At 47.6% G+C, this 26,846-nt stretch overlaps 1 protein-coding gene across 3 annotated transcripts in view; it reads right to left on the bottom strand.

Annotated features, from left to right (window-relative positions):
- Nucleotides 1-26,846, bottom strand: part of AP3D1 (adaptor related protein complex 3 subunit delta 1) — a 560,201-nt gene that overhangs the window by 311,700 nt on the left and 221,655 nt on the right. For all 3 annotated transcript variants that reach the window (XM_063914795.1, XM_063914794.1, XM_063914796.1), the window contains exons 14-15: nucleotides 8,585-8,815; nucleotides 8,241-8,472 (exon numbers count right to left, since the gene is read on the bottom strand). In XM_063914795.1, the coding sequence (XP_063770865.1) occupies nucleotides 8,241-8,472; nucleotides 8,585-8,815 (463 nt within the window). The remainder of the gene's footprint in view (nucleotides 1-8,240; nucleotides 8,473-8,584; nucleotides 8,816-26,846) is intronic.

Genomic DNA, 26,846 nt, shown 5'->3' with positions numbered 1-26,846 from the left:
CATTTTTCTCCTCATACATGTCGACACAAACGTACCGACACACAGCACACACACAGGGAATGCTCTGATAGAGGACAGGACCCCACTAGCCCTTTGGGGAGACAGAGGGAGAGTTTGCCAGCACACACCAGAGCGCTATATATCTACAGGGATAACCTTATATAAGTGTTTTTCCCTTTATAGCTGCTGTATTGTTTATACTGCGCCTAATTTGTGCCCCCCTCTCTTTTTTAACCCTTTTCTGTAGTGTAGTGACTGCAGGAGAGAGCCAGGGAGCTTCCCTCCAACTGAGCTGTGAGGGAAAATGGCGCCAGTGTGCTGAGGAGATAGGCTCCTTATCATCCGTTTTCTTGTATGTTTTGGCAGGGGTTAAATGCATCCATATAGCCCAGGAGTTATATGTGATGCATTTATTTTAGCCATAAAAGGTTTTCTATCGATTTATTGCGTCTCAGGGCGCTGCCCCCCCAGCGCCCTGCACCCTCAGTGACCGGAGTGTGAAGTGTGCTGAGAGCAATGGCGCACAGCTGCGGTGCTGTGCGCCTACCTTTATCTGAAGACAGGAAAGTCTTCTGCCGCCGATTTTTCCGGACCTCTTCGCTCTTCTGGCTCTGTAAGGGGGCCGGCGGCGCGGCTCCGGTGACCCATCCAGGCTGAACCTGTGATCGTCCCTCTGGAGCTAATGTCCAGTAGCCTAAGAAGCCCAATCCACTCTGCACGCAGGTGAGTTCGCTTCTTCTCCCCTTAGTCCCCCGATGCAGTGAGCCTGTTGCCAGCAGGTCTCACTGAAAATAATAAACCTAAACTAAAACTTTCACAAAGAGCTCAGGAGAGCCCCTAGTGTGCACCCTTCTCGTCGGGCACAGAAAATCTAACTGAGGCTTGGAGGAGGGTCATAGGGGGAGGAGCCAGTGCACACCAGGTGATCCTAAAGCTTTCTTTAGATGTGCCCTGTCTCCTGCGGAACCGCTATTCCCCATGGTCCTTACGGAGTTCCCAGCATCCACTAGGACGTCAGAGAAAAACGTATAAAGTTATCTATATAAATGGATTTATAAACTAGTTTGACACCCGTTTTTTCTGGTACTTCTGGTGCGGAGGTATTCAAACCCCTCCATACTTACCAGTCACTCCACCTTGAAAAAGACACCCGGTGGTGTCAAAATATGTCGGGAGAGTGACTGGGGAACTTCCATCCTTCCTAACCCTGGAGTCAAAACAGCGCGCGCAGCACATTTACCAGGGGTCCATCTGCATGTTCGTTGTGTTTTGCTCCTTATAACATCCATCTGGTACGGAGTTTAGGAATATGCCCTCTTTTATATTGTTTTTTTGAGAATAAATGTGTGTTTATTTAAATTTACTACACCATGAGAGTTTTCTGTGTATGTTGAATGCACATTTGGATGAAAGAAACCGCTATGTGTTTAGTACAGCAGTGAAACAAGTTAGTATACATCATCTTCCACATATCTCTACACAGTGAGGTCCAATGAGTGTAAGGAAACTTTAAAAAATAGGATTTTAATACCTACCGGTAAATCCTTTTCTCCTAGTCCGTAGAGGATGCTGGGGACTCCAAAAGGACCATGGGGTACAGACGGATCTGCAGGAGCTTGGGCACAATATAAAGACTTAAACTGGGTGTGAACTGGCTCCTCGCTCTATGCCCCTTCTCCAGACTCAGTTAGAAAACTGTGCCCAGGAGAGACGGACATTTCGAGGAAATAATTTTTTTTTTTTTTATTTAACACAGTGAGTGTTATACCAGCTCACACCACGAACATACCGCAAAGCATGGCATTCAACTGAATACCAGCCCACGGTATGAAAAACATACAGCCATATGCTGAGAGAATAGGTAACAACCTGTGTGTCAACGCAACCAATAATAATACACCGCACGCCCTGGCATGCACAACGCCAGCAATAGCCGACAGAAAAGAAACACCCCAAGAGTGTAACCATAACCAATTACTGCAGAGACGGTACGTACTGGGACGGGCGCCCAGCTTCCTCTACGGACTAGGAGAAAAGGATTTACCGGTAGGTATTAAAATCCTATTTTCTCTTACGTCCTAGAGGATGCTGGGGACTCCAAAAGGACCATGGGGTCTATACCAAAGCTCCAGACCGGGCGGGAGAGTGCGTACAACTCTGCAGCACCGATTGAGCAAACACAAGGTCCTCCTCAGCCAGGGTATCAAACTTGTAAACCTAGCAAAGTGTTTGAACCCGACCACGTAGCTGCTCGGCAAAGTTGAAGTGCCGAGACCCCTTGGGCAGCCGCCCAAGATGAGCCCACCTTCCTAGTAGAATGGGTCTCCACCGACTTCTGTAACTGCAATCCAGCCGTAGAACGAGCACGCCGAATCGTATCACAGACCCAACGTGTAACAAACTGCATAGACGCAGGCGTCCTGAGCCAAAATGGCGACTTAAATATTCAAAGCCCTGATTACATCAAGATACTTTGAATCAGATAATGCCTAAGTAACCACAGGGATCAAAACAGACTGATTTCTGCGAAAACCAGCAACCACTCTTGGCAGAACTATTAACCAAGTTCCCAATTCCTCTCTATCCACATGGAAGATCAAACAGTACTCTTGTGAGATAAAGCCGTTACCTCCGACAACCGCCTTGTGGACGCCAAAGCCAATATCATGACCACTTTCCAAGAGTGAAATTTCAACCAAACCTTTCACAAAGGTTCCAAACAGTGTGACACATGAAAACGCAACACCATGTCCAGGTCCCACGGTGGCAACGTGGGCACAAATGGAGGTTGGACGTGCAGTACTCCTTTCAGGAAGGCACGAACTTCCGTAAAGGTTGCCAATTCCTACTTGAAAGAAAATTTATAAGGCCAAAACTTCGCACTTAAAAGGAGCCTAACTTTTAGCCTGCACCAACACCTGCTTTCCAAAAAATAATGGAGAAGAACCACCCAGGGAAAAGTCTTCCGTAGTAGCCATCTTGGATTCACATCAAGTCCCCTATTTTCTCCAAAGACGGTGGTACGACCTTGCCGTTACTTCTTTTCAGCCTGAAGAAGTGTGGGAAAGACTTCACCTGGGAATACACTTTCTGGCCAGGATATGGCGTTCAACCGCCACGCCGTCAAACGCATCCTCGGTAAGTCTTGATACACGCCCGGATCATTCTGTAACAGTTCCTCACGTAGAGGAAAGGTCATGGATCTTCTACGAGTAAATCTTGAAGAACTGGATACCAAGCGCTCCTTGGTTAGACCAGAACAATGAAGATCGTCTGAACCTTTGTTCTTCTTACAATTATCACCGGCCGAAAAGTGAAAACAGGGGGGATACATAGACCGACTGAAACACCCAAGGTGTCCCGAGGACATCCACTGCTATAGCATGAGTGTCCCCTGACCCGGAACAATATCCCTGAGAACTCTCTTTGGGGCGAGATGCCAACATGTCCACCTGAGGCACTCCTCAAAGACCTGACACTTCAGAGAAAACTTCTCGATGACGACCATATTTCTCCAGGATGGCGATCGCATCTGCAGAGGAACTATTTCACTGTCGTACACCTCCGGAACAAAAACTACTAATATAGCGTTTACCAGTCTTTCCACCCAGCGGAAAACTTCTTGGCTTCTGCCAACGCCGCTTTTCTCCTCGTTCCGCCCTCGCGGCTTACATATACCACTGCTGTCAAGCCGTCCGACAGAATTAACACGGCAGATCACGAAGCATATGTTCATTGAAAATATCTCTTAACTCAAGAAGGCGTAATGCAGACAAGCTTCCCAGCTTGACCTTTTACTCTGGAAATACTTCCTTTGCAAGGACTGCTCCCCAGTCTCGGAGATCTGCATGCACGCACACCAGGATCTCATCCTGGATTCCGAACCTGTGTCCCTCTATGAGGTGAGAACAGAGCAAAAACCACAGGAGCGATATCCTGGCTATTAGGATTATATTCCGGCGCATGTGCAGGGGAGACCCGGGCCAACCGAAAAAGGCCTCTCTCCAAATCTGATCCGACTCCGGATCCTCAGATTACCATCCACAGGAACACACAGAACCTCAACCTTTCCGTATCTACTCTGATACCCACCTCCAACGTCTGTGCCGTTGGGAATAACAGGCTTCACCTGTGTCGAAGAACAGTCAGAAAGAAAACGACAATTTGCATCACTTATGGCTTGGCCTCGCCTTAATCAGGAGAGTGCCCCCCTACAGAATAACAATGGCTCTTACTATGGAAAAAAAATACCATCCCACTGCCATCACTCCGGTGAAATGGCCAAGACATTCCTGAGTACCCATCCAGGTAACCTGAATGCGGAGAAAAACGCCTTGAACCCCTTTTCTATCATGACGTGGCGGAGCTCCCTCGTCGGAGAGGTTAAATCCTGTAGTCCAACATCGTAAGGAGAAATCTGTCTTTCTTTCTTTTTTTTTTTATATCAGGGACATCAGGACAATGCCCTGAACCTTACGCACCTCTGGTATGGCGCTGCGTTCTACCTCCCCTTCCATAGGAGAACAGCAAGATCTAATAGAAAAATCAGTGAGGGGAACCATCTGTCACACCAGAAAGTCCCCCTAGAATTCTATAAGTAACTCACAGTTACTAGTCTATTCCCGGACTGACTGACACGTAGTAGACAAGGTCGCACCAAGGTGGCCTCCAGCCAGGTAGACCCCGCAACATGTAATGTATGTGGTAGAAACAGACAACGACATCCCATTCTGTGAACCGAACAAGGTTGCAGAAACCTTACCTTTTACACCTTCCACTGTCAGTACAGAAAAGGAAAAAGAACGGAATCGAACTGGTTAAAACGACTACATCCCACCAAAGAATGCGTCATCAACCCTTGTGAAGGGGACTAACTCAGGAAGTTAGAATCACCAGCAGCATGCCCCCGGGATTGACTGAGCCGAGGTATCCCCCCCAACAGTGATACACCGTCCCAGGAAAATACTCCAGTATCTCCCAGAGACAACCCCAGCATTTCTCCGGCCACCCTCCTGTATACCCACGGTAGCCGCCGTAATGGTATAAGAAGAACCAACAGGAGAAACCAACCTTACACACTTTAGGTAAATTCTATCGGACGCCTTTCCGAATAAAAACACTCCCGCATGTGCATGTAATGTAAACAGGGTCAAAGTATAGGAATAAAATATCACTTAGCTTCCTGTAGGCGATCCTTTCTGACAGGGCCCCGTGTCGACCAGGAGTTGACTTCCACAGTATTCTCACCTCGTCGGGGAAAGAATAAACCTTCGTACTCCTTGAGAGGACTGAAGACCAACTCGTCACTGCCGACGTAGAGCTTAATCTACAGAGCGACCAGCACATGAAAAAGAACACTATTACTTCAGCATTCATGAATATACATAATGTAATACCCAATGTATGTGTGTGTATATATATATATATATAAATAAAACATATATACATAAGTGAATTGTCCAGAACCAATAGGTACCTAGTGACAGTAATTTGTTCCGAATGTATAATCATGTACTAATACGCCCCACTGGTGGATCTACCAGGAACGTTATTGTCGACAGAAACCTAGTATTAGTCGACAGCAGGAAGTAGTAACCTAGGCAAAAATAACATTATTGCGCCCCTGAGGGGTCCGAGGGGAGTATATATATATATATATATAATAATATCAATAACACTCCCCCACATACACTACCATGTCCGTGTTCGAGTTACAGGCTCACGGAACCAAACCATACATATAATATACATACATACAGGCCTCAGGCAGTTACCGCATGTTAATTTACACCCCGTAATAATAGTTGGTGCCGACAGGGTCACCCCCATACTACTGTGACTCCCATACAGTGTGTACTTATGCAAAGCAAAAAACTACCGACCCGTTGACTATATCCAGTACCAACAGGCGTCGGCAATGTCGACAGTGACCCCAGAACGGATTGTGACAGAGCCCTCACGCATGTAGACACATGTGGACTACAGTGGGTATACTGACAGGGAACTCACACAGAAATATGCACAACCATGCTTATATAGCCATCTCCAAACAAATAGTGTTATAGATATCCTTAACTATATCACTAAAACTCTGTGCCCCCCTTTGTTTGGACTGTATCACCATTTTGGCGGGGACAGACAGAAAAATGGCGCTGAGCACTGCTGTGAGTGGTAAGCTCCGCCCCTTTTCCGCACGCTTCAGCCCATTATAAAAAAGTATATTATGCCGGCAGAGGGCTGTATATAGTGTCTAGGCACTATATACAGTCACCAAACACATCTAAATTGCTGTCCAGGGCGCCCCCCCCCCAGCGCCTTGCACCCAACCAGCCGCTGGTGTGTACGGGATCACTGGCGCGCAGAGCTACCGCTGCTAAACGGCGGGGGTATCGTATAGGGTATCGGGGCCCCGAGTATGCCTGCCCTCGTAAAAACAACGATCCTCAGCAGTCTGCTGCCCATGGCGCTCCCCCCAGCGCCCTGCACCCTTGTAACCACCATCTGCGTGTGGGAGCAATGGCGCGCAGTGTGGCCGTTGCGGTATCTGGCGGGGGTACTGGAAACGGTGGCCAGGCACCTAACATGTACATATGCCAGCTTTAACAACTTACAGTAACATGCTGCCCAGGGCGCCCCCCCCAGCGCCCTGCGAGTGCCGTTGGTGTGTGGGAGCATTGAGCGCAGCGTGACCGCTGCGTGTTACCTCCGTTACTGAAGTCTTCTGCCGTCACTCAAGTCTTCTTTTCTTCTAATACTCACCCGACTTCTTTCTTCTGGCTTCTGTGAGGGGGGTGACGGCGCGGCTCCGGGAACAAGCAGCTAGGCGAGCCAAGTGATCGAACCCTCTGGAGCTAATGGTGTCCAGTAGCCTAAGAAGCAGAGCCCTTAACTAAGTAGAAGTAGGTCTGACTTCTCTCCCCTCAGTCCCACGATGCAGGGAGCCTGTAGCCAGCAGGTCTCCCTGAAAATAAAAAACCTAACAAAAGTCTTTCTAGAGAAACTCTGTAGAGCTCCCCTAGTGTGCATCCAGTCACTCCTGGGCACAAAGTCTAACTGATGTCTGGAGGAGGGGCATAGAGGGAGGAGCCTTTATAGTGTGCCCAAGCTACTGCGGATCAGTTTATACCCCATGGTCCTTTTGGAGTCCCCAGCATCCTCTAGGACGTAAGAGAAATAAGTGGAAAAAACATTGAAAGGTAAGAAAAATGTGAGCATCTATTTCCATTTGCACAATATCACAGTGGAAACCTATACTATTAAAGAACCCTGCAACCCCCCATCCCTGTGAAGAATCTACGGTTCTACTAGAGACCGTCTCTAATGTGGGTTTCTGGTCTATCCTATTGTAACAATAGTCCAGTTCCCATAGGGCTAATAGCTTTCTAGTTCTTCCTTTCACATCCTAAATCCTATTGCGAGATACTGGATGAAAAAGGGACAAACCACCTTTTTGATAATTCTTCGTTTACCCTATGCCAGGAAGTCTTACTTTCTGAATTAAAAATGCTTCTGAAAATATACAGATGTGTCCTCATACACTATTGCTCAAATTGCGCCAAACAAATTGAGACCATTTCCTGCTGTGCCAATCGTTTTTCTCTATCAAAATATATGTCTCATTCGCATAAATAAAAATTAGATGAAATTACGATATTGCTAGTTTGCAATGATCAATTATGTGTGCATTTGTATATCTGTGTGCAATGGAGTCTAAGGGGTAAATTTACTAAGATGGGCGTACTATTAAAGATGGGATGTTACCCATAGTAACCAATCAGATTCTACTTCTCATTTATCTAGCACCTTCTAGAAGATAATACCGGAAATCTGATTGGTTGCTATGGGCAATATCCCATCTTAAATAGAACTCCCATCTTAGCAAATTTACCCCTAAATCTGTGTAAGAAGGGCTCATGCCGTTTTGTGGTGTTTCAACTGAGACGTTAAAACAAATTCCAGTGCAGTTAAAAATTGCAAACCAGCGATCTCTAGTACACTGAGAGGTGTTTTGCTGCATCCGCAATGTGAATAAGTATCACAATTTAAAGAAAAACAGGAAACGCTACTCTTCGCAGAATCTCGGTTGTGTTGGCTGTCTTATGCCATATGACGTACAGACACTAGGGAGTATGAGGATACATCTGTACTCAAAACTGCAGTCATGGAGCTTTGAGGACAGGAATTAAATTATACATGCAGTAAAAACTTTTTTCACTGGAATCAAGAGAATGTAACATTACCCTCTCCTGAACTTCCAAGTCAGCGCTTTGTACAAATTGGGGAAGCCTATCGACCATTAGCTGTGTAATCTCCTTTGCCGCTTCATGATCTCCCTCGTGTTCCTTGCTTTGCAGTATACAAGAGTATAATTTTACCAAATTCTGTACATAAACCGCCTGAATATGACCTGGCAACGTAGTGACCTTCGGTCTTAGCATAGCCTCCAAGGTCTGTTGTGGTTCCGGTAGGTGCCTAAAAGGAGGGAAGAAGAAAATAAATAAAAATATGCAGACTGTTAAAAAGGCAAAGTCAGGTAGTCAGATGACTTTCAGTGTTTTAACCACCAGCCTCAAAAACATCTTACTCTGAGAACTCGCCACAAATCCAAGCGGCTGCATAAAGTACTTCACAAATTCCATTGCGCTGAGTGTTGCTGGCCAGTAGGTGGGCATTGTCCAGCAATGTAGCCATCTGCGATACAGCAAACTTCCGAATAGCTTTCACTCTGATGGCAACATCAAGCATCTGAGCAGCTATGAGGTGCCCATGGCGTGTCCCTTCCAGACGAGTGAGCTCTACTAGAATGCTAATGTACCTAAGGAAAAAAACAGAGAGTCTATGTTATACTGATATTAAAGCAAACTTTTAAGATAAGATGTCATTTTATTGTGTTAGAAAAAGTGAAAAGTACATATTTAAGTCACGTTAATACGTTTAAAACAAACTATGTTAAGGACATAAATATATACTTAATAAAGGATAAATATGACAGCATTTTCAAACAATCAAGACAACTAATGGCCCCCATACAACAGCATTATATTATTGTAATGTCTTGGTTCCCCAGACGGCCGGGTCAGGGAATCAGGAAACCAGTTTGGCAAATCAAGCATTCCCAACATATTTAATTTCCCCAACAGACCACTGATTATTGCTGGTCTCAGATAAGCAGATCTGGACAGTGTACCGGCCGAGTAGGCAGATTGGGGAATTTCCCTCAAACATATAAAAAAAAAAATATATATAAATAAGGAACTACCTCTAAAAAAATAAGATTTTACTTACCGATAAATCTATTTCTCATAGTCCGTAGTGGATGCTGGGGACTCCGTCAGGACCATGGGGATTAGCGGCTCCGCAGGAGACAGGGCACAAAAATAAAGCTTTAGGATCAGGTGGTGTGCACTGGCTCCTCCCCCTATGACCCTCCTCCAAGCCTCAGTTAGGATACTGTGCCCGGACGAGCGTACACAATAAGGAAGGATTTTGAATCCCGGGTAAGACTCATACCAGCCACACCAATCACACCGTACAACTTGTGATCTGAACCCAGTTAACAGTATGACAACGTAGGAGCCTCTGAACAGACGGCTCACAACAAGAACAACCCGATTTTTTTGTAACAATAACTATGTACAAGTATTGCAGACAATCCGCACTTGGGATGGGCGCCCAGCATCCACTACGGACTATGAGAAATAGATTTATCGGTAAGTAAAATCTTATTTTCTCTAACGTCCTAGTGGATGCTGGGGACTCCGTCAGGACCATGGGGATTATACCAAAGCTCCCAAACGGGCGGGAGAGTGCGGATGACTCTGCAGCACCAAATGAGAGAACTCCAGGTCCTCTTTAGCCAGGGTATCAAATTTGTAGAATTTTACAAACGTGTGCTCCCCCGACCACGTAGCTGCTCGGCAGAGTTGTAATGCCGAGACCCCTCGGGCAGCCGCCCAGGATGAGCCCACCTTCCTTGTGGAATGGGCCTTGACAGATTTAGGCTGTGGCAGGCCTGCCACAGAATGTGCAAGTTGAATTGTGCTACAAATCCAACGAGCAATCGTCTGCTTAGAAGCAGGAGCACCCAGCTTGTTGGGTGCATACAGTATAAACAGCGAGTCAGATTTTCTGACTCCAGCCGTCCTTGAAATATATATTTTCAATGCCCTGACAACGTCCAGCAACTTGGAATCCTCCAAATCGCTAGTAGCCGCAGGCACCACAATAGGCTGGTTCAGGTGAAACGCTGACACCACCTTAGGCAGAAAATGAGGACGCGTCCGCAGTTCTGCCCTGTCCGAATGGAAAATCAGATATGGGCTTTTATACGATAAAGCCGCCAATTCTGACACTCTCCTGGCTGAAGCCAGGGCCAGTAGCATGGTTACTTTCCATGTAAGATATTTCAAATCCGCCGATTTGAGTGGCTCAAACCAATGGGATTTGAGAAAATCCAAAACTACATTAAGGTCCCACGGAGCCACTGGGGGCACAACCTGGGGCTGTATATGTAGTACTCCTTTTACAAAAGTCTGGACTTCAGGAACTGAAGCCAATTCTTTCTGGAAGAAAATCGACAGGGCCGAAATTTGAACCTTAATGGACCCCAACTTGAGGCCCATAGACAATCCTGTTTGCAGGAAATGTAGGAATCGACCCAATTGAAATTCCTCCGTGGGGGCCTTCCTGGCCTCACACCACGCAACATATTTTCTCCAAATGCGGTGATAATGTTGTGCAGTCACCTCCTTCCTGGCTTTAACCAGTGTAGGAATGACCTCTTCTGGAATGCCTTTTTCCCTTAGAATTCGGCGTTCAACCGCCACGCCGTCAAACGCAGCCGAGGTAAGTCTTGGAATAGACACGGTCCCTGCTGAATCAGGTCCCGTCTTAGAGGTAGAGGCCACGGATTTTCCGTGAGCATCTCCTGAAGTTCCGGGTACCAAGTTCTTCTTGGCCAATCCGGAGCCACGAGTATCGTTCTTACTCCCCTTTGCCGTATAATTCTCAGTACTTTGGGTATGAGAGGCAGAGGAGGAAACACATACACTGACTGGAACACCCACGGTGTTACCAGAGCGTCCACAGCTATTGCCTGAGGGTCTCTTGACCTGGCGCAATACCTGTCCAGTTTTTTGTTGAGGCGAGACGCCATCATATCCACCTTTGGTTTTTCCCAACGGTTCACAATCATGTGGAAGACTTCTGGATGAAGTCCCCACTCTCCCGGGTGTAGATCGTGTCTGCTGAGGAAGTCTGCTTCCCAGTTGTCCACTCCCGGAATGAACACTGCTGACAGTGCTATCACATGATCTTCCGCCCAGCGAAGAATCCTTGCAGCTTCTGCCATTGCTCTCCTGCTTCTTGTGCCGCCCTGTCTGTTTACGTGGGCGACTGCCGTGATGTTGTCCGACTGGATCAACACCGGCTGACCCTGAAGCAGGGGTTTTGCCAGGCTTAGAGCATTGTAAATCGCTCTTAGCTCCAGTATATTTATGTGAAGAGACATCTCCAGGCTTGACCATACTCCCTGGAAGTTTCTTCCCTGTGTGACCGCTCCCCAGCCTCTCAGACTGGCATCCGTGGTCACCAGGACCCAGTCCTGTATGCCGAATCTGCGGCCTTCTAACAGATGAGCACTCTGCAACCACCACAGAAGAGACACCCTTGTCCGTGGCGATAAGGTTATCCGCTGATGCATCTGCAGATGCGATCCGGACCATTTGTCCAGCAGATCCCACTGAAAAGTTTGTGCGTGGAATCTGCCGAATGGGATTGCTTCGTAAGAAGCCACCATCTTTCCCAGGACTCTTGTGCATTGATGCACAGACACTTTTCCTGGTTTTAGGAGGTTCCTGACAAGTTCGGATAACTCCTTGGCTTTCTCCTCCGGAAGAAACACCTTTTTCTGAACCGTGTCCAGAATCATTCCCAGGAACAGCAGACGTGTTGTCGGGGTCAACTGAGATTTAGGAAAATTCAGAATCCACCCGTGTTGTTGCAGCACTACTTGGGTTAGTGCTACTCCGTCCTCCAGCTGTTCTCTGGACCTTGCCCTTATCAGGAGATCGTCCAAGTAAGGGATAATTAATGCGCCTCTTCTTCGCAGAAGAATCATCATTTCGGCCATTACCTTGGTAAAGACCCGAGGTGCCGTGGACAATCCAAACGGCAGCGTCTGAAACTGATGACAGTTTTGCACCACGAACCTGAGGTACCCTTGATGTGAAGGGCAAATTGGGACATGCAGGTAAGCATCTTTTATGTCCAGGGACACCATAAAGTCCCCTTCTTCCAGATTCGCTATCACTGCTCTGAGTGATTCCATCTTGAACTTGAATTTTTGTATGTACAGGTTCAAAGATTTCAGATTTAGAATAGGTCTTACCGAGCCGTCCGGCTTCGGTACCACAAATAGCGTGGAGTAATACCCCTTTTTTCTGTTGTAGGAGGGGTACCTTGACTATCACCTGCTGAGAAAACAGCTTGTGAATGGCTTCCAATACCGTCGCCCTGTCTGAGGGAGACGTTGGCAAAGCAGACTTTAGGAACCGGCGAGGGGGAGACTTCTCGAATTCCAACCTGTAACCCTGAGATACTACCTGCAGGATCCAGGGGTCCACCTGTGAGCAAGCCCACTGCGCGCTGAAATTCTTGAGTCGACCCCCCACCGTTCCTGAGTCCGCTTGTAAAGCCCCAGCGTCATGCTGAGGGCTTTGCAGAACCCGCGGAGGGCTTCTGTTCCTGGGAAGGAGCTGCTTGCTGCCCTCTCTTACCCTTTCCTCTGCCTCGGGGCAGATATGACTGTCCTTTTGCCCGCTTCTTATAGGACCGAAAGGACTGCGGCTGAAAAGACGGTGTCTTTTTCTGTTGGGAGGGGGTCTGAGGTAAAAAGGTGGATTTCCCGGCAGTTGCCGTGGCCACCAAATCCGATAGACCGACGCCAAATAATTCCTCCCCTTTATACGGCAATACTTCCATATGCCGTTTGGAATCCGCATCACCTGACCACTGTCGTGTCCATAAACTTCTTCTGGCAGATATGGACATCGCACTTACTCTCGATGCCAGAGTGCAAATATCCCTCTGAGCATATCGCATATAAAGAAAAGCATCCTTTAATTGCTCTAAAGTCTGTAAAATACTGTCCCTATCCAGGGTATCAATATTTTCAGTCAGGGAATCCGACCAGACCACCCCAGCACTGCACATCCAGGCTGAGGCGATGGCTGGTCGCAGTATAACACCAGTATGTGTGTATATACTTTTTAGGGTAGTTTCCAGCCTCCTATCAGCTGGATCCTTGAGGGCGGCCGTATCAGGAGACGGTAACGCCACTTGTTTTGATAAGCGTGTGAGCGCCTTATCCACCTTAGGGGGTGTTTCCCAGCGCGCCCTAACCTCTGGCGGGAAAGGGTATAATGCCAATAACTTTTTTGAAATTAGCACTTTTCTATCTGGGTTAACCCACGCTTCATCACATACATCATTCAATTCCTCTGATTCAGGAAAAACTACATGTAGTTTTTTCACCCCCCACATAATACCCCTTTTTGTGGTACTTGTAGTATCAGAGATATGCAAAGCCTCCTTCATTGCCGTGATCATATAACGTGTGGCCCTACTGGAAAATACGTTTGTTTCTTCACCGTCGACACTAGATTCAGTGTCCGTGTCTGGGTCTGTGTCGACCGACTGAGGTAAAGGGCGTTTTACAGCCCCTGACGGTGTCTGAGACGCCTGGGCAGGTACTAACTGGTTTTCCGGCCGTCTCATGTCGTCAACTGATTTTTGTAATGTGCTGACATTATCACGTAATTCCATAAACAAAGCCATCCATTCCGGTGTCGACTCCCTGGGGGGTGACATCACCATTACCGGCAATTGCTCTGCCTCCACACCAACATCGTCCTCATACATGTCGACACACACGTACCGACACACATCAGACACACAGGGAATGCTCTATTGAAGACAGGACCCCACTAGCCCTTTGGGGAGACAGAGGGAGAGTTTGCCAGCACACACCCAAGCGCTATAATATATATGGGAACAACCCTATATAAGTGTTGTATCCTTATAGCAGCTTAAATATAGTAATATCGCCAAAAAAAGTGCCCCCCCTCTCTGTTTTACCCTGTTTCTGTAGTGCAGTGCAGGGGAGAGTCCTGGGAGCCTTCCTCACAGCGGAGCTGAGCAGGAAAATGGCGCTGTGTGCTGAGGAGAATAAGCCCCGCCCCCTATTTCGGCGGGCTCTTCTCCGGAGTTTGTGAGATCTGGCAGGGGTTAAATACATCCATATAGCCTCAAGGGCTATATGTGATGTATTTTTTAGCCATAAAAAGGTATTATACATTGCTGCCCAGGGCGCCCCCCCAGCGCCCTGCACCCTCCGTGACCGCTGTGTGAAGTGTGCTGACAACAATGGCGCACAGCTGCAGTGCTGTGCGCTACCTCAGGAAGACTGAAAAGTCTTCTGCCGCCTGCTTCTGGACCTCTTCCATCTTCGGCATCTGCAAGGGGGGTCGGCGGCGTGGCTCCGGGACCGGACTCCATGGCTGGGCCTGTGTTCGATCCCTCTGGAGCTAATGGTGTCCAGTAGCCTAAGAAGCCAATCCATCCTGCACGCAGGTGAGTTGACTTCTCTCCCCTAAGTCCCTCGATGCAGTGAGCCTGTTGCCAGCAGGACTCGCTGAAAATAAAAAACCTAAAAACTTTTTCTAAGCAGCTCTTTAGGAGAGCCACCTAGATTGCACCCTGCTCGGACGGGCACAAAAACCTAACTGAGGCTTGGAGGAGGGTCATAGGGGGAGGAGCCAGTGCACACCACCTGATCCTAAAGCTTTATTTTTGTGCCCTGTCTCCTGCGGAGCCGCTAATCCCCATGGTCCTGACGGAGTCCCCAGCATCCACTAGGACGTTAGAGAAATAGTATTTTAATTACCTACTGGTAAATTCTTTTCTCGTAGTCCGTAGAGGATGCTGGGGTCCACATTAGTACCATGGGGGTATAGACGGGTCCCTTAGCAGCCACTGGCACTAAGAGTTTAATAGTGTGGACTGGCTCCTCCCTCTATGCCCCTCCTACCAGACTCCGTATAGAAACAGTGCCCAAGGAGACGGACAACTTTGAGAGAAGGAATTTACACAGATAGTGGCGAGATTCACACCAGCTCACACAACAGGCAAATCCGGCTAACACGCCGGAAAACTCAGCAACAGCTGAAACCGTACTGAAACAGTAAATAACGCAGAACTTACCTAGGAACCAGGCAGTACTGAACTATAAAACCAATGCAGGAAAACACAGTCAGAATACAGAACCCTCCCCTTGGTCTGTATTTATGACAACTGATGCATTAGATCAATATGCATTATTTTATTTGAATGTATTATCTATTAAAGGACTTGAATACAGACAGAGCACAGATACTCCCCCCCTTCTAAATTCACTATACGTCAATGACGGAAAGGGCCAGTGACATCAATGTACAGAGACCAGATGACAAGGGGCGTGACCTTGTACATGGATTCAAAAGACTGAGGAAACTGAATCCACATCTTCACATCTCCCAGAGGAAGACCCCAATGGGGTTGAAACGCATTGGAGCTACAGCAATACATCTAATTTAACCCTATCAACACCTTAACAAAGAGCGCCGAGTGACAGAAAGCAAGGAACGGCCGGTCACGTGACCTGCTAACACGGAAGCAAGCAGGACGTCGCCATGCAACCAGGAGGACGTAGGAAGAGTGGAAGAGAGTCAGTGCAGAGACATGGTGGTCAGCGGGAAGCGGCATCAGGTGAGTCTCCGTGTGCGGCAGGTACTTCACGGACAGCGGCTAGGAGGACGCTGGCCGGGATCTCCGCGCCACAAGACATTGTTTGTCCCTCGGACCGACCGGACTTCAGGGGAGCGCCTGAACCTGGGCGCAACACTGAGGGCCGGTGTAGAGGTTGACAGACCAGTCCGGAACTTTAAAACTATTTTATTCCTTGCCAACCATATCGCGTTTATTCTAGCACTGCACAGATCCCAAAATCTCTGTACCCACCCAGGCACCCATCACTCCTTCAAACGCTCAGAGCACATTACAAGCGGGACGCCGCATATGAACTAAACCTATTGGAACTTCAAAAGACTTCAGCATTTAATCCTTGATAAGAGACTACAATTTTTAAAGCAGAAATACCCTCCCTTTTTTTCTTTATTTTATAAGTATTGAACTCCAATACATTAAAAAATAAAAAGAATATCAGTTTATAGGATCCATCTCTCCTTATTGTAAACATGTGTTGAAACCTACTGTGCTAGACATTTCCACCGATTCTACACATTGTGTAACACATAGGGGTTGCATTTATTCTATAAATAAGAACGTACTTTAGATTTATAACCATTATTCATCATACAGGTATTAGGTAAGAGTGAACACAGAGTCAGGAGTTTAGAATATATCAATTATTGGTCTACTACTCTCAACATCATACCATCCATCCTTTAATTAAAGAGTCTAGGATTGAGCGCGGTACGAAATTTGTGTTTACAAGGCACACCAAGCTAACCAGCTTGACACTCAGCAACAGCTGAACAACAGTACTTAACCAAGTTACAACACAGTACAGGTTGAGTATCCCATATCCAAATATTCCGAAATACGGAATATTCCGAAATACGGACTTTTTTGAGTGAGAGTGAGATAGTAAAACCTTTGTTTTTTGATGGCTCAATGTACACAAACTTTATTTAATACACAAAGTTATTAATAATATTGTATTAAATGACCTTCAGGCTGTGTGTATAAGGTGTATATGAAACATAAATGAATTGTGTGAATGCAGACACACTTTGTTTAATGCACAAAGTTATAAAAAATATTGGCTAAAATGACCTTCAGGCTGTGTGTATAAGGTGTATATGAAACATAAATGCATTCTGTGCTTAGACTTAGGTCCCATCACCATGATATCTCATTATGGGATGCAATTATTCCAAAATACGGAAAAATCCGATATCCAAAATACCTCTGGTCCCAAGCATTTTGGATAAGGGATACTCAACCTGTACTAAACCAATAACAAAGCAGTACTGAACCAAGTAACCACTGCAGGATAACGAAGCGCTACGGACTACGAGAAAAGGATTTACCGGTAGATAATTATAATCCTATTTTCTCTTAAATCCTAGAGGATGCTGGGGTCCATATTAGTACCATGGGGATGTATCAAAGTTCCCAGAACGGGAGGGAGAGCGCGGAGGCTCCTGCAGAACAGATTGACCAAACTTTAGGTCCTCAGAGGCCAAAGTATCGAACTTCTAGAACTTAGCAAACGTGTTCGACCCTGACCAAGTAGCCGCTCAGCAAAGTTGTAAAGCCGAGAGAGCCCGGGCAGCTGCCCAGGAGGGACACACATTACGAGTAGAGTTGGCCTTAACCGATTTTAAACACGCCAATCCTGCCGGAGAATACGCATGCTGGATAGTGAACCTGATCCAGCGAGAAATCGTCTGCTTAGAAGCAGCACACCCAAGTTTCTTGGGATCATACAGGACAAACAGAGAGTCCAACTTTCTGTGACGAGCAGTCCTCGTCACATAGATCTTCAGAGCCCTTACAACATCCAAGGACTTTGATGGAACTGAGGAGTCAGTAGCAACTGGCACCACAATAGGTTGGTTGATATGAAAAGCAGACACAACCTTCGGAAGAAATTGGTGACGTGTCCTGAGCTCAGCTCTATCATGGAAAATAAAGTAGGAGCTTTTGTAGGACAAAGCCCCCAATTTCCGACACACGCCTAGAAGATGCTAATGCCAACAGTGTGACCGCCTTCCAAGTAAGAAACTTGACCTCCACCTACTGTAAAGGCTCAAACCAATCCGATTGCAGGTACTGCAACACCACGTTAAGATCCCAGGGAGCCGTAGGAGGCACAAAAGGAGTCTGGATGTGCAGAACCCCTTTCAAGAAAGTCTGAACCTCAGGGAGGGAAGCCAGTTGTTTCTGGAAGAAAATGGATAAGGCCGAAATCTGGACCTTTAAGGATCCCAAACTGAGGCCCATAACCACACCTGCCTGTAGGAAAAGGAGAAACCGTCCAAGTTTAAACTCCACTGTAGGAAACTTCTTGGATACACACCAAGACACATACTTTTTCAAAATCCGATGGTAATGTTTAGACGTTACTCCTTTCAGAGCCTGTATTAGGGTAGGAATAACCTTGTTCGGAATGCCTTTCCAAGCTATGTCGAAGTCAAAAATATTACATACAGAAAACATACAAACTCCAAACAGATGAGTCGCTGTGCGTGCGAATACGTGCAGCGTGCACAGCGATATATGGTAGCATACGCATTCACACAGACAAGCCACAAAGATACATTCAACACATTTCATACCCACACATAAATTAAACATGTCAAGCACCAGACATTATAATGTTTTAAATTATATAATGGAGTATAACATCATATATACGTATTAATGGAAGATAAACATATCATGCTTGGTGTCAAAATAATCAGAGGAATGAGTGTGTTGGTTTGATACCTGTGGTTAGATTGTAGCACATTGCAACGATTAGTTATGATTAAATGTAGGAATATGAAGCAACAATTCTAATGACAACAAAGAACATTCCAAGGAAAGCATGTGTAGGCAGGAAACCAGTGGCCAACCCCCATGATGTCATCTTCAAGACTGGACGTTGTTTGCATATGAACTGACCAATAACACATCATGAATGAGAAAGTTCCCTCCCCTGGACCAATAACAGAAGACTCAGCCCTTAGACCTGTACTCCCCCAATATAGACAGTGTATATGTGATTCGAGTCACACAAAAAGTTCTGTTTGCTGGTTGCTGTTCCAGTTGCTGTTTTTTTGTTGAGAGAGAGAGCGAGAGATGGAGCAGAGTGTGCATTGAGGGAAATGGTATTGTATGCTGGCTGTGGCTGAAACTGTAATGTATTCTTTTGTAACCATCTGCTTTTTGTGTAATTGTAACATTATAACTGAATAATATATACTGTACATGTGATATATTGTATACATATCCTTTTAATATCAAATATTGAGAGGACTGGCTGCATTATCCACATGATATGGAACCAGATGTAGAGGGAGAGAATCTGGTGTGACATACACTGCATAATTGGGGTTTTACAATGCTAACAGTAAACACTTATATACACATACAAGCAGACAAGTAATATAATAGCAAGCCTGCCCTTACTGTATGTGAGAGGGAGACAGAGAGAAGAGAACAGCACGTGCAAGCTAAACGGCCCCAGTGAGGCTGCAAGCTGCTATATCATGGTTTAACACCAGAGTATTAGTCCTTTTCAGGACACAGATTGTGTACAATAGCGGCTAATTCCCTTTGATACACCCCCCCTTCACCAGTTTTCCTGCGTATCCCGAGTGTCTGGAGGAGCTGTGTGTGCCTGCTTCTGCAGCTATAAGCAGAGGAAGGCGCCAAAACGCCACTGGTCCCACTCTGAGGAAGCTCCACCCCCTGTAATGGAGCCGGAGCTTCAGTGATATTTATACTGGCAAATGTCTCCCTATAGTGTAAAACATCACAGCAAGTGATAGTTTTCACTACCGCTGCCAGTGTACAGCAGGTTCCACCCAGGAGGGTCCTGTATGCCGCCCCTGCGTCTTTGTCGCACCAAGAACCGGGGGACCCCCCTAGCGGAGCCCCCGGTTTGTACTCACCACTGTCGTCACCTTCAGGCAATGTTAGGGGTGTGCGGCGTGTTGCGATTGGGACCGCTAAGGCGCAGTGCCCCGCTGTACAATAACCTCTCAGGACGGTAGTCCTGCAGCGGGGAAGCGGCTAACACCTTACAGAGGCCTGTGACCTTCTCCCCCTAACTCCCATGGTGAAGGTATGCTGTTGCCCAAACAGCATAACGAAAATAATAAAGTTTTAAAAGAAACTGTAGAAAACTTTCTGGAGATCCAGAGTGTGCATCCTCTCCTGAGGGCACTTTTTTCTAAACTGCCTGTGGGAGGGGGCATAGAGGGGAGGAGCCAGCACACCCAGTTGAAGAAATTTAAAGTGCACCGGCTCCTTTGGACCTCGTCTATACCCCATCATACTAATTCCCCAATATCCCTTATGGAGGCTAGAGAAATAAAATATAAATCAAAGTAACAGTAATAAGATTTTACTCACCGGTAAATCTATTTCTCGTAGTCCGTAGTGGAAGCTGGGAACTCCGTAAGGACCATGGGGAATAGCGGCTCCGCAGGAGACTGGGCACAACTAAAGAAAGCTTTAGGACTAAGTGGTGTGCACTGGCTCCTCCCTCTATGACCCTCCTCCAGACCTCAGTTAGGATACTGTGCCCGGAAGAGCTGACACAATAAGGAAAGGATTTGGAATCCCGGGTAAGACTCATACCAGCCACACCAATCACACCGTATAACTCGTGATACTATACCCAGTTAACAGTATGAAATATAACGGAGCCTCTCAACAGATGGCTCAACAATAACCCTTTAGTTAACCAATAACTATATACAAGTATTGCAGACAATCCGCACTTGGGACGGGCGCCCAGCATCCACTACGGACTACGAGAAATAGACTTACTGGTGAGTAAAATCTTATTTTCTCTAACGTCCCAAGTGGATGCTGGGAACTCCGTAAGGACCATGGGGATTATACCAAAGCTCCCAAACGGGCGGGAGAGTGCGGATGACTCTGCAGCACCGAATGAGCGAACTCTAGGTCCTCCTCAGCCAGGGTATCAAACTTGTAGAATTTAGCAAATGTGTTTGACCCCGACCAAGTAGCTGCTCGGCAAAGTTGTAAAGCCGAGACCCCTCGGGCAGCCGCCCATAAAGGGCCAACCTTCCTCGTGGAATGGGCTTTTACAGATTTAGGATGCGGCAGTCCAACCGCAGAATGTGCAAGTTGAATCGTGCTACAGATCCAGCGAGCAATAGTCTGCTTTGAAGCAGGCGCACCCAACTTGTTGGGTGCATGCAGGATAAATAGCGAGTCAGTCTTTCTGACTCCAGCTGTCCTGGAAACATAGATTTTTAGGGCCCGGACTACGTCCAGAAACTTGGAATCCTCCAAGTCACGAGTAGCCACAGGCACCACAATAGGCTGGTTCAAATGAAAAGCTGAAACCACCTTTGGGAGAAATTGGGGACGAGTCCTCAATTCCGCCCTATCCATATGGAAAATCAGATAAGGGCTTTTACATGATAAAGCCGCCAATTCTGACACACGCCTGGCCGAAACCAAGGCCAACAGCATGACCACTTTCCACGTGAGATATTTTAAATCCACGGTTTTAAGTGGTTCATACCAATGTGACTTTAGGAAATTCAACACCACGTTGAGATCCCAAGGTGCCACTGGGGGCACAAAAGGGGGCTGAATATGCAGCACTCCCTTAACAAATGTCTGAACTTCAGGTAGTGAAGCCAGTTCTTTCTGGAAGAAAATCGATAGAGCCGAAATCTGGACCTTAATGGAACCCAATTTTAGGCCCATAGTCACCCCTGACTGTAGGAAGTGCAGAAAACGGCCCAGCTGAAATTCCTCCGTTGGGGCCCTTCTGGCCTCACACCACGCAACATATTTTCGCCATATGCGGTGATAATGGTTTGCGGTCACTTCTTTCCTAGCTTTAATCAGCGTAGGGATGACGTCCTCCGGAATGCTCTTTTCCTTCAGGATCCGGCGTTCAACCGCCATGCCGTCAAACGCAGCCGCGGTAAGTCTTGGAACAGACAGGGCCCCTGCTGCAGCAGGTCCTGTCTGAGCGGCAGAGGCCATGGGTCCTCTGAGATCATTTCTTGAAATTCTGGGTACCAAGCTCTTCTTGGCCAATCCGGAACAATGAGTATAGTTCTTACTCCTCTTCGTCTTATTATCCTCAGTACCTTGGGTATGAGAGGAAGAGGAGGGAACACATAAACCGACTGGTACACCCACGGTGTCACTAGAGCGTCCACAGCTATTGCCTGAGGGTCTCTCGACCTGGCGCAATATCTTTCTAGCTTTTTGTTGAGGCGGGACGCCATCATGTCCACCTGTGGCCGTTCTCAGCGATTTACAATCAGCCGAAAGACTTCTGGATGAAGTCCCCACTCTCCCGGGTGGAGGTCGTGCCTGCTGAGGAAGTCTGCTTCCCAGTTGTCCACTCCCGGAATGAACACTGCTGACAGTGCTAACACGTGATTTTCCGCCCATCGGAGAATCCTTGTGGCTTCTGCCATCGCCGTCCTGCTTCTCGTGCCGCCCTGTCGGTTTACATGGGCGACCGCCGTGATGTTGTCTGACTGGATCAGTACCGGCTGGTTTTGAAGCAGGGCTCTTGCCTGACTTAGGGCATTGTAGATGGCCCTTAGTTCCAGAATATTTATGTGTAGGGAAATCTCCTGGCTTGACCATAGCCCTTGGAAGTTTCTTCCCTGTGTGACTGCCCCCCAGCCTCGAAGGCTGGCATCCGTGGTCACCAGGACCCAGTCCTGTATGCCGAATCTGCGGCCCTCCAGAAGATGAGCACTCTGCAGCCACCACAGCAGAGACACCCTGGTCCTTGGAGACAGGGTTATCAGCCGATGCATCTGAAGATGGGATCCGGACCACTTGTCCAACAGATCCCACTGAAAGATTCTTGCATCGAACCTGCTGAATGGAATGGCTTCGTAGGAAGCTACCATTTTTCCCAGGACTCACGTGCAGTGATGCACCGACACCTGTTTTGGTTTCAGGAGATCTCTGACTAGAGACTACAACTCCTTGGCTTTCTCCTCCGGGAGAAACACCCTTTTCTGGTCTGTGTCCAGAACCATCCCCAGAAACAGTAGACGTGTCGTAGGAACCAGCTGTGACTTTGGAATATTCAGAATCCAACCGTGCTGTTGTAGCACCTCCCGAGATAGTGCTACCCCGACCAACAACTGCTCCCTGGACCTTGCCTTTATAAGGAGATCGTCCAAGTATGGGATAATTAAAACTCCCTTTTTTCGAAGGAGTATTATCATTTCGGCCATTACCTTGGTAAATACCCTCGGTGCCGTGGACAGACCAAACGGCAACGTCTGGAATTGGTAATGACAGTCCTGTACCACAAATCTGAGGTACTCCTGGTGAGGAAGGTAAATGGGGACATGTAGGTAAGCATCCTTGATGTCCAGTGATACCATGTAATCCCCTTCCTCCAGGCTTGAAATAACCGCCCTGAGCGATTCCATCTTGAACTTAAACCTTTTTATATAGGTGTTCAAGGATTTCAAATTTAAAATGGGTCTCACCGAACCATCCGGTTTCGGTACCACAAACATTGTGGAATAGTAACCCCTTCCTTGTTGAAGGAGGGGTACCTTGACTATCACCTGCTGCGAATACAGCTTGTGAATTGCCTCCAGCACTGCCTCCCTGTCCGGGGGAGCTGTTGGCAAGGCAGATTTGAGGAAACGGCGAGGGGGAGACGTCTCGAATTCCAGCTTGTACCCCTGAGATACTACTTGTAGAATCCAGGGATCCACCCGTGAGCGAGCCCACTGGTCGCTGAAGTTCTTGAGACGGGCCCCCACCGTACCTGGCTCCGCCTGTGGGGCCCCAGCGTCATGCGGTGGACTTAGAGGAAGCGGGGGAGGGCTTTTGTTCCTGGGAACTGGCCGTATGCTGCAGCTTTTTTCCTCTACCTCTGCCTCTGGGCAGAAAGGACGCGCCTTTAACCCGCTTGCCTTTCTGGGGCCGAAAGGACTGTACCTGATAATACGGTGCTTTCTTTGGCTGTGAGGGAACATGGGGTAAAATGCTGACTTCCCAGCTGTCGCTGTGGAAACGAGGTCCGAGAGACCATCCCCAAACAACTCCTTTTAAGGCAAAACTTCCATGTGCCTTTTAGAATCTGCATCCCCTGTCCACTGCCGAGTCCATAAACCCCTCCTGGCAGAAATGGACATTGCACTTATTTTAGATGCCAGCCGGCAAATATCCCTCTGTGCATCTCTCATGTATAAGACTGCGTCTTTAATATGCTCTATGGTTAGCAATATAGTGTCCCTGTCTAAGGTATCAATATTTTCTGACAGGGAATCTGACCACGCAGCTGCAGCACTGCACATCCATGCTGAAGCAATAGCTGGTCTCAGTATAATACCTGAGTGTGTATAAACAGACTTCAGGATAGCCTCCTGCTTCCTATCAGCAGGCTCCTTTAGGGCGGCCGTGTCCGGAGACGGTAGTGCCACCTTCTTTGACAGGCGTGTGAGCGCTTTATCTACCCTAGGGGATGTCTCCCAACGTGACCTATCCTCTGGCGGGAAAGGGTACGCCATTAGTAACTTTTTAGAAATTACTAGTTTCTTATCGGGGGAAGCCCACGCTTCTTCACACACTTCATTTAATTCATCAGAAGGGGGAAAAACCACCGGTAGTTTTTTCTCCCCAAACATAATACCCTTTTTTGTGGTACCTGGGGTAATATCAGAAATGTGCAACACATTTTTCATTGCCATAATCATGTAACGTGTGGCTCTATTGGAATGTACACTAGTCTCATCATCGTCGACACTGGAGTCAGTATCTGTGTCGACATCTGTGTCTGCCATCTGAGGTAGCGGGCGTTTTAGAGCCCCTGATGGCTTTTGAGACGTATGGGCAGGTACGGGCTGAGAAGCCGGCTGTCCCACATCTGATATGTCGTCAAACCTTTTATGTAAGGAGTTGACACTGTCGCGTAATTCCTTCCACATATCCATCCACTCAGGTGTCGACCCCGCAGGGGGTGACATCACATTTATCGGCACCTGCTCCGCCTCCACATAAGCCTCCTCATCAAACATGTCGACACAGCCGTACCGACACACCGCACACACACAGGGAATGCTCTGACTGAGGACAAGACCCCACAAAGCCCTTGGGGGAGACAGAGAGAGAGTATGCCAGCACACACCAGAGCGCTATATAAAACAGGGATACACACTAAACAGTGATTTTACCCCTTATAGCTGCTTATATATCACAGATTGCGCCTAAATTTAGTGCCCCCCCTCTCTTTTTTACCCTATGTAGTCTGGAACTGCAGGGGAGAGCCTGGGGAGCGATCCTTCCAGCGGAGCTGTGAGGGAAAATGGCGCCAGTGTGCCGAGGGAGATAGCCCCGCCCCTTTTCCGGCGGGCTTCTCCCGCTTTTTTTATACAGTTATGGCAGGGGATTTTACACATATATAGTCTTAAAGGCTATATTATGTGTTAATTTGCCAAGTAAGGTACTTATATTGTAGCCCAGGGCGGCCCCCCCCCCCCCCCCCCGGCGCCCTGCACCCATCAGTGAACGGAGTATGTGGTGTGCCTGGGGAGCAATGGCGCACAGCTGCAGTGCTGTGCGCTACCTTAATGAAGACCGAAGTCTTCTGCCGCCGATTTCCAGGAACGTCTTCTTGCTTCTGGCTCTGCTAGGGGGACGGCGGCGCGGCTCCGGACGACCGAGGCTGGGCCTGTGTTCGATCCCTCTGGAGCTAATGGTGTCCAGTAGCCTAGAAGCCCAAGCTAGCTGCAAGCAGGTAGGTAGGTTCGCTTCTCTCCCCTAGGTCCCTCGTAGCAGTGAGTCTGTTGCCAGCAGATCTCACTGAAAATAAAAAATAAGAATTTACTTACCGATAATTCTATTTCTCGGAGTTCGTAGTGGATGCTGGGGTTCCTGAAAGGACCATGGGGAATAGCGGCTCCGCAGGAGACAGGGCACAAAAGTAAAGCTTTCCGATCAGGTGGTGTGCACTGGCTCCTCCCCCTATGAACCTCCTCCAGACTCCAGTTAGATACTGTGCCCGGACGAGCGTACACAATAAGGGAGGAATTTTGAATCCCGGGTAAGACTCATACCAGCCACACCAATCACACTGTACAACCTGTGATCTGAACCCAGTTAACAGTATGATAACAGGGGAGCCTCTGAAAAGATGGCTCACAATAACAATAACCCGATTTAGTTAGCAATAACTATGTACAAGTATTGCAGATAATCCGCACTTGGGATGGGCGCCCAGCATCCACTACGGACTCCGAGAAATAGAATTATCGGTAAGTAAATTCTTATTTTCTCTATCGTCCTAGTGGATGCTGGGGTTCCTGAAAGGACCATGGGGATTATACCAAAGCTCCCAAACGGGCGGGAGAGTGCGGATGACTCTGCAGCACCAAATGAGAGAACTCCAGGTCCTCTTTTGCCAGGGTATCAAATTTGTAGAATTTTACAAACGTGTTCTCCCCCGACCACGTAGCTGCTCGGCAGAGTTGTAATGCAGAGACCCCTCGGGCAGCCGCCCAAGATGAGCCCACCGTCCTGGTGGAATGGGCTTTAACAGATTTAGGCTGTGGCAGGCCTGCCACAGAATGTGCAAGTTGAATTGTGCTACCAATCCAACGAGCAATCGACTGCTTAAAAGCAGGAGCACCCAGCTTGTTGGGTGCATACAGGATAAACAGCAAGTCAGATTTCCTGACTCCAGCCGACCTGGAAACTATATTTTCAGGGCCCTGACAACATCCAGCAACTTGGAGTCCTCCAAGTCCCTAGTAGCCGCAGGTACCACAATAAGCTGGTTCAGGTGAAACGCTGACACCACCTTAAGGAGAAACTGGGGACGAGTCCGCAGCTTTGCTCTGTCCGAATGGACAATCAGATATGGCTATGTGAGTCAAAGCCGTCAAATCTGACACTCGCCTGGCCGCGGCCAGGACCAACAGCATGGCCACTTTCCATGTGAGATATATCAAATCCACAGATTTGAGTTGTTTTAAACCAATGTGATTTTAGGAATCCCAAAACTACGTTGAGATCTCCCAGTGCCACTGGAGACATCA

The sequence above is a fragment of the Pseudophryne corroboree genome, chromosome 1 (assembly GCF_028390025.1).
Source record: "Pseudophryne corroboree isolate aPseCor3 chromosome 1, aPseCor3.hap2, whole genome shotgun sequence".
NCBI classification, from domain to species: Eukaryota; Metazoa; Chordata; class Amphibia; order Anura; family Myobatrachidae; genus Pseudophryne; species Pseudophryne corroboree.
This window is presented reverse-complemented; position numbering and strand designations above follow the sequence as displayed.